This window comes from Physeter macrocephalus, chromosome 11 (genome assembly GCF_002837175.3).
Source record: "Physeter macrocephalus isolate SW-GA chromosome 11, ASM283717v5, whole genome shotgun sequence".
In the NCBI taxonomy this organism is placed as follows: domain Eukaryota; kingdom Metazoa; phylum Chordata; class Mammalia; order Artiodactyla; family Physeteridae; genus Physeter; species Physeter macrocephalus.
In genome coordinates this window covers 45,313,438-45,322,263 of record NC_041224.1, presented here as the reverse complement: position 1 = coordinate 45,322,263, position 8,826 = coordinate 45,313,438, and the positions used below count along the sequence as shown (strand labels likewise).

The following is an 8,826-nucleotide window of genomic DNA, read 5'->3' as shown; positions in this document are numbered from 1 at the left end:
CAGGCTCTAGAGCGCAGGCTCAGTAGTTGTGGCACACAGGCTTAGTTGCTCCGCGGTATGTGTGATCTTCCCGGACCAGGTCTCGAACCCGTGTCCCCTGCATTGGCAGGCGCATTCTTAACCACTGCGCCACCAGGGAAGCCTGTTAGCTTGTTCTTAAGTTCTTAATAGGTTAATATCAGATGAAGAACCATGTTCTTCAAGCTATGGTTTATTTATTTATTTAAATTAATTAATTTATTTTTGGCTGCATTGGGTCTTTGTTGCTGTGGGCAGGCTTTCTCTAGTTGTGGTGAGCGGGGGCTACTCTTCATTGCGGTGCACGGGCTTTTCATCGCGGTGGCTTCTCTTGTTGCAGAGCACGGGCTCTAGGCACGCGGGCTTCTGTAGTTGTGGCTCTCAGGCTCTAGAGCGCAGGCTCAGTAGTTGTGGCGCATGGGCTTAGTTGCTCTTTGGCACGTGGGATCTTCCCGGACCAGGGATTGGACCCGTGTCCCCTGCACTGGCAGGCGGATTCTTAACCACTGCGCCACCAGGGAAGTCCCCAAGCTCTGGTTTTGATGAAGAGTTTATAAAAACCCAGTGTTAGGGCTTCCCTGGTGGTGCAGTGGTTGAGAGTCCGCCTGCCAATGCAGGGGACACGGGTTCGTGCCCCGGTCCGGGAAGATCCCACATGCCGCGGAGTGGTTAGGCCCGTGAGCCATGGCTGCTGAGCCTGCGCGTCCGGAGCCTGTGCTCCGCAATGGGAGAGGCTGCAACAGTGAGAGGCCCGCATACCGCAAAAAACAAACAAACAAACAAACAAAACCAAACCCTGTGTTAGGTAAGGTGGGTTTGTTGTAAGGTTAAAAGATCTACCTGTTCACCTCTTCATGTGACTACATTTCAAATGGCTAATTACTATACAGTAAAGATGTTAGTATAAAAGTTAAGCAAACATAAGTTTGATATCCACAACCATTTTTGTGCTGAATGGTAATTAGGCATTAATGTTAAATAGCTTATATAAATTATCACAAGTAGCAGTATAACTAAAGGAAACATTTAGAGAGTCAACTAGAGAGAAAAGGAGAGAGCTGGACAGAACAAGCTCTGTGGTTTACTTAAAGATCTTTAGATCTATGTACATGGACTTCGGAATCATATGATCCAAGTTAGAATCTTTGTGGTTCTTTGTACTTTCCAACTATATGATTTTGGTCAAATTAATTACTTACTACACTTAAATTTTCTGATCTGTAAGAGGGAGATGATGCTAACCACCTAACAGCATTGTTGTGAGAATTAGATATATTAATTATTTTGTCTGTTTACAGTTATTTATTGAGAATCTGCTTTGTACTAGTACTGTTCTGTGCACTCAGAATGTAGCAATAATCAAAACAGATAAAGACTTCTCCCTTGTAGAGCCCATATTCTGGTGGGGTCAGTGTAAGGTAGGGAGACTAATAACACAATAAGTAAATGGAATGTTAGATGGTGATAAGACCTAAGAAGAAAATAATCAAGTGGGGATGTGAGAGTGTTGGTGGATGGAGTTGTAGTTTTGGTGATTTTATCATATAGATGAACTTTTCAATACTTGTGACCTTCCTCCTTCCTCCTCTTTTAAAAAAAAATTTTTTTTAGAGCATTTTAAGGTTTGCAGCAAAACTGAGGGCAAGGTAGAGATTTCTCATATATGCCCTGCCCCCACTCATGCATAGCTTGCCCCACTATCAACGTCCTCCACCAGAATTGTATATTTGTTACAATTGATGAACCTTCAATGACACATTGTAATCACCCCAAATCCATAGTTTACATTATGGTTCACTTCTTGGTATTACACCTTCTATGGGTTTGGAAAAATGTATGATGACATGGATCCACCATCTTCATGTCATACAGAATAGTTTCACTGTCCTAAAATTCTCTGTGCTCTGCCTGTTCATCCCTCCCTCCTGCCTAACCTCTGGCAACCAATGATCTTTTTACTGTCTCCATAGTTTTGCCTTTTCCAGAATGTCATAGTTGGAATCATATAGTAAGTAGCCTTTTTAGATTGGCTTCTTTCACTTAGTAATATGTATTTAAGTGTCCTCCATGTCGTTCATGGTTTTACAGCTCATTTCTTTTTAGCACTGAGAAATATAGGCATACCTTGTAATATTGCACTTCAGTTTATTGTGCGTCTCAGATACTGTGTCCTTTGCAAATTGAAGGTTTGTGATAACCGTGCATTGAGCAAGGCTGTTGGTGCTATTTTTCTAACAGCTTTTGCTTACGTCATATCTCTGTGTCACATTTTGATAATTCTTGTGATATTTCAAACCCTCTACCAGCAAAAAGATTATGATTCACTGAAGGCTCAGGTGATGGTTAGCATTTTTTAGCAATAAAATATTTTATAATTTTAAAATAATTTTAAGATTTAAAGTGTTTTAAAATTAAGATATGTACATTTTTTAGACATAATGCTTTTGCACACCTAATAGACTACTGCATAGTGTAAATATAACTTTTATATGCCTTGGGAAACCAAAAATTTCATGTGACTTACTTTATTGCAATATTCACTTTATTGTGGTGGTCTGGAACCAAACCCAAGATGTCTCCTAGGTATTCCTGTATTCCATTGTCTGGATGTACCAGTTTATCCATTCACCTACTGAAGGACATCTTGGTTGCTTCTGAGTTTTGGCAGTTATGAGTAAAGCTGCTATAAACATTCGTGCGCAAGGTTTCGTGTGGATATAAGTTTGCAGATCCTTTGGGCAAATACCAAGGAGCACAATTTCTGGGGCATGTGGTAAGAGTATGTTTAGTTTGGTAAGAAACTGCCAGACTGTCCTCCAAAGTGGGTGTACCATTTTGCATTCCCACCATCAGTGAATGAGAGTTCTTGTTGCTCCACATTTTTGTCAGCATTTGGTGTTGTCAGGGTTCTGAATTTTGGCCATTCTAATAGGTTGCCTCTTCTTTTTTTTTTTTTTTTTTGTTGCCTCTTCTTTTTTAGTGATCTGTCCTTCACCTTGTCTCAATAACTCACTCCCATGGTTTTATCCTAGATCATGTCATTACCAATAATCATAACTCTACTATAACCCCAATTTCAAGCAGTCTACTTTTTGACTGCCCTCCTATCTTCCGGTCACCTCCTCTACTACTCCACCTTGATTTATTGATTTATTACAGATCGTTGTTGATGTTGTTGTTTTGCCTATACCTGGTGAAGTTCTACTTGAGAGGAGGGGGACCTGGGTAGACATGGACCTGTAATTTTAAAACTTGTGGGACTCTATAGAGAATAGGCCTGTGTAGAGTGCTTAAGCCCCAAATTTGAGTATCTAGATTGTAGGAGGATATTTTTGGGCTCCTGGGGAATAAAGGAAAGTGGAAGAACAAGGATGCAGTAAGTGAAGGGAGAAAGGAGTGCCTCCTGTGCAGCTTTGCCCTTCACTGGATTTGCCCCCTTCCCTCTTCACAGACATTCTCATCAGATCTTTGAGAGCCAGGCTCAGAGTTGTGTTTGAGTGGTTTCTGGGTGCTTGGTCTAGAAACCTTGGGAATATGTTGAAGTGATAGCTTTGAAGAAACATTGTTATAGATATTAATACTGAGCATTTTTTTCTCCTATATGGAAGATAATAGTGGAACCATGGATCTCTTTGGAGGTGCAGATGATATATCTTCAGGGAGTGATGGGGAAGATAAACCACCCACTCCAGGACAGCCTGTTGTAAGTAGAATTACCAGTGAGAATTGGAGGAGGGTATTAAGTCTCTCTTCTGTGCTGGGAAGAGGAAGTCGATAAATGAATTGCAGTATGAAAATACAGCAAACAGATGACATTTTCAGTTAACTAGGGAACACTTGGTTATAAGGAGGATTAGAAATAACTGCCATGGCACATCCATCCACGGAATACTACTGAGCAACGAAAAGGATTTAACTATTGATATACGCAGCACCTTGGATGAAGTTCCAGGGAATTATGCTGAGTGAGAAAAAGCCAGTCCCAAAAGGTTACATACTGTATGAATTCACTTATATAACATTCTTGAAATGACAGAATTGTAGAAATGGAGAAGAGATTAATGGAGATTAAGGAGGGATGAGGGCAAGAGGGAAGTCGATGTGGCTGTAAAAGGGCAGCATGAATCTTTGTGGTGATGGAAATGTCCTGTGTCTGCCTGTATCAGGGTCAGTTTCCTGGTTGTGATATTGCACTACAGTTTTGCAAGATGTTATCACTGGGAAAAAATGGATAAGAAAAAAAAAGAAAGAAAGAACTGCCCAGCATGAGGTTGGCACCATACCTTAAGAGACTAGACTGCAAGGACCTGTGAACTGAGAACCATTGATTTAAATGTTTTTTGTGTTTTGTTGATAATTTTCTCTGATTTTAATTGATAGAGTGACTTCATATTGAAGTGCCGATTAATTTCACACTTCTATCGGTGAATATGTAGAAGGTAGATTTATCACAAAAGAGATATTTTCTTATATTGATGCTTCCAAACAGATGTTGTTTTCCATGAGGTTTTGGGGGTGTTGGTTGGTAGGGATGGATGTTAGCCCTAAAGTCTTGTCTCATTATACTTCTTATCTGCCTAAGCAATTAAAGTGTGGAAGTTGAGCTAGACCACCTCTAAGGTCCCATCAGGATCTAAAATTCTGTGACTCTTTTGCTAGGATGAAAATGGATTGCCTCAGGATCAACAGGAGGAGGAGCCAATTCCTGAGACCAGAATAGAAGTAGAAATACCCAAAGTAAACACTGATTTAGGAAATGACTTGTATTTTGTTAAGCTACCCAACTTTCTCAGTGTAGAGCCCAGGTAAGGGGATCAGTTAATAGTGTTTTTTAATGTTGGATAGAAATATGTAGAATGTTGATATTTTTCTTATTTTGTATGAGTTGACTAATCACAAAATGGAAAACTGGTTATGTAGCTCTGAAAAAATAAATCAAGTATATACTGTGATAGAAAAAGTATGGACTGTTGGTAAAGGAGACTTCTAATGCTTGTAATTGTTTTTAGCAGTCTGGTATTTCATATGAATTAACAGACACCACAAGTCTTTGGTTGTTTCTGGCTAATGGATCCCTGAAAAAGCTGAAATTGAGAGTGGTAAAGTTTGCTAGAGAAACTGCAAATGTCTACTGCAGCACCCATTGTGGATCTAGAAAAACTAATGGTTTTGGACAGTTAAACAGTGTTGATGGGTATTATTCACTAAGTAACATGCAAGCTCTTGTGCGATTTAAATTTTTTTCCCTAAGCAAAATGATGTGGAAAGCTATAGTATGTGTGGTCTACTCTTTGGAAGACATATAATAATAAAGAATAGTTTGAATATTTAGCCTTGCTTGCACTTTATTTCAAGCAATATGTATTAACACCAAATTTCAAGAAGGTACAGTAATTTGAATGCTTCCTTATAGTTGACCATTAGGATTTTTAATTATTGTGATTTTTTAGAGTTGCATTATATAACAGTAATGATATTTCTTACAAAATGTGATTAATAGTTTATTTTAAAAACAATTTGTAGACCTTTTGATCCTCAATATTATGAAGATGAATTTGAAGATGAGGAAATGCTGGATGAAGAAGGTAGAACCAGGTTAAAATTAAAGGTACTATTCTGTGCTTTTTTTTTTTTTCTTTTATAAAGTAAAACCTGGGAATATTAACTTGAGACTTGAGCTTTTGAAAATGATTTTTTGTTTCTTGTTTTATCAACAAACAAATTATCTACCCTTTCAGAATATTTTTAGAAAGAAAATACGTAGCTTTTTCTCTGTAAAAAGTGTCACTTTTCTGTTACTTTTCTCGCAGTTAAACTTTTTTGATGCTTTAAAAAAATTATTAGCTACTTCCTTCAGAATAAGTTGTACTGTGGTTTGGTGTTTAGAACAGCTACCTCCATACATACTGTGGGTTAAGTTCTAACAACTTCCTGCAAGGGGAATTTCTTCAGGCTCTTTGATCTATGGATGAACAACTCAGATACAAACGGAGAATTTATCACTCGTACCTAACACTTTACCGTATGGCTGTCTTTGTATTCTTCCAATTGTTCTTGTTCACTATTAGGAGAGATTTTTATTGTACTAAATTCCTAATGCTTCTCTTTGATACTTTGTACTATCTGGTTACCTCTATCCAAGGACAGCCTCTAATCTTCCTCTAATCAAGGAGGATATAAGTTTAAGCAGATGCTTTAAAGCTGAGTTGTAGCAAAGAACAAGGAGCGGTTGGGACTTCCCTGGTGGCGCAGTGGTTAAGAATCTGCCTGAGAATGCAGGGGAAATGGGTTCGATCCCTGGTCTGGGATGATCCCACATGCCGTGGAGCAACTAAGCCTGTGCACCACAGCTACTAAGCCTGTGCGCTACAACTACTGGGCCTGCGCTTTAGAGCCCTTGAGCCACAACTACTGAGCCCACATGCCACAACTACTGAAGCCCACGCACCTAGAGCCTGTGCTCTGCACCAAGAGAAGCCACTGCAATGAGAAGCGTGCGCACTGCAATGACGAGTAGCCCCAGCTTGCCGCGCTAGAGAAAGCCCGCGCGCAGCAACGGAGACCCAATGCAGCCAAAAATAGATTAATTAATTAATTAATTAATTAAAAAACAAAAAACAAGAAGCAGTTGAACTCATGATACTGAAATTGGAGCTATGCATTTAAAATTCTTAAATCTGAAGGATTTCCTGTAAATACTTTTTTTTTTTTTCCTGGTGGATGTTGTACATGGTGTTAAAATATTAAGAAGGGGCAGTCTGGCAGTCTTTGAATTCAGGGGCTGAAATTTTAGGGTAATTCCATCTCTTCAAGTGTGATAGATCCACAAGTACCTAAAGAACCTTGATATATAAGACGGTTTCTCTAAAATGCATGAGCTTCCAAAGCTTTTCAGTGAAATGTCATTACTCCTCTCTCTTAATGGAAATGCAAATCAAATGAAAACATGGAGATAAACAGGCACCATTAACCTTGGTCAAGGTCACACAATTAATAAGAATAGTACTTAGACTGTTTTTGATGTTTTGCTGTTCTTCCCCTTGCTTCCCCACCCCACACCCCACCCCAGTCTCCATTAGGTTAGCTCTTAATATCTTTCCTCAGAACATGTGTATCTGTTGATTTAGGCTGAACACTGAATTTTTCATGCCTGTTTTAGTACCTCTGGCATTATTCTGTTGCCTTTCTTTCTCACCATTTATATAAATTAATGTGATAGTGCCTTATTTGTTTACTTTTTATTGAATTTTGCATTTTCCCCTCACGTTCTATCATGATATGTCAGCAAGTGTCAGTGTATCTGTATTTTAAGACCATGTAAATCAGACTGTAGTGTAGGCATCAGAGTTCAGACATAAGTAGTTTACTCTAAAACCTTGGTGCTTAGAGTACAAAATGTCAGTGTATAACAGACGTTTTTATTTTTTATTTTATTTTAAAAATTTTTATTTATTTTTTATACAGCAGGTTCTTATTAGTTATCTATTTTATACATATTAGTGTATATATGTTATCAATCCCAATCTCCCAATTCATCCTCCCCTTCCCCCCCCCCCGCCCTCCTGCTTTCCCCCCCTGGTGTCCATACGTTTGTTTTCTACATCTGTGTCTTTTTTTTTTTTTTTTTTTTTTCTGTATGCGGGCCTCTCACTGCCGTGGTCTCTCCCCTTGCGGGCCTCTCACTGCCGTGGCCTCTCCCGTTGCGGAGCACAGGCTCCGGATGCGCAGGCTCAGCGGCCATGGCTCACGGGCCCAGCCGCTCTGCGGCATGTGGGATCTTCCCGGACCGGGGCACGAACCCGTGTCCCCTGCATCGGCAGGCGGACTCCCAACCACTGCGCCACCAGGGAAGCCCTTCATCTGTATGTCTTCTTTAGAGAAATGTCTATTTAGGTATTCTGCCCATTTTTTTGATTAGTTTATTTGTTTTTTTAATATTGAGCTGTTTATATATTTTGGAGATTAATCCTTTGTCCGTTGATTCATTTGCAAATATTTTCTCCTATAATGAGGGTTGTCTTTTCATCTTGTTTATAGTTTCCTTTGCTGTACAAAAGCTTTTAAGTTTCATTAGGTCCCATTTGTTTATTTTTGTTTTTATTTCCATTACTCTAGGAGGTGGGTCAAAAAAGATCTTGCTGTGATTTATGTCAGAGTGTTCTTCCTGTGTTTTCCTCTAAGAGTTTTATAGTGTCTGGCCTTACATTTAGGTCTTTAATCCATTTTGAGTTTATTTTTGTGTATGGTGTTAGGGAGTGTTCTAATTTCATCCTTTTTACATGTAGCTGTCCAGTTTCTCCAGCACCACTTATTGAAGAGACTGTCTTTTCTCCATTGTATATCCTTGCCTCCTTTGTCATAGATTAGTTGACCATAGGTGTGTGGGTTTATCTCTGGGCTTTCTATCCTGTTCCATTGATCTATATTTCTGTTTTTGAGCCAGTACCATTTTGTCGTGATTACTGTAGCTTTGTAGTATAGTCTGAAGTCAGGGAGTCCGATTCCTCCAGCACCATTTTTTTCCCCTCAAGATCGCTTTGGCTATTCAGGGTCTTTTGTGTCTCCATACAAATTTTAATGTTTTTTGTTCTAGTTCTGTAAAAAATGCCATTGGTAATTTGATAGGGTTTGCATTGAATCTGTAGATTGCTTTGGGTAGTATAGTCATTTTCACAGTATTGATTCTTCCAATCCAAGAACATGGTATATCTTCTTCATCTGTTTGTGTCATCTTTGATTTCTTTCATCGGTGTCTTATAGTTTTCTGAGTACAGGTCTTTTGTCTCCTTAGGTAGGTTCATTCCTAGG

The 8,826-nt window shown here is 39.2% G+C and overlaps 1 protein-coding gene across 2 annotated transcripts in view; it reads left to right on the top strand.

Annotated features, from left to right (window-relative positions):
• Window positions 1-8,826, top strand: part of LEO1 (LEO1 homolog, Paf1/RNA polymerase II complex component) — a 47,936-nt gene that overhangs the window by 17,127 nt on the left and 21,983 nt on the right. For both annotated transcript variants that reach the window (XM_024128765.2, XM_028495958.2), the window contains exons 4-6: window positions 3,627-3,721; window positions 4,678-4,823; window positions 5,542-5,626. In XM_024128765.2, coding sequence (XP_023984533.1) covers window positions 3,627-3,721; window positions 4,678-4,823; window positions 5,542-5,626 — 326 coding nt within the window. The remainder of the gene's footprint in view (window positions 1-3,626; window positions 3,722-4,677; window positions 4,824-5,541; window positions 5,627-8,826) is intronic.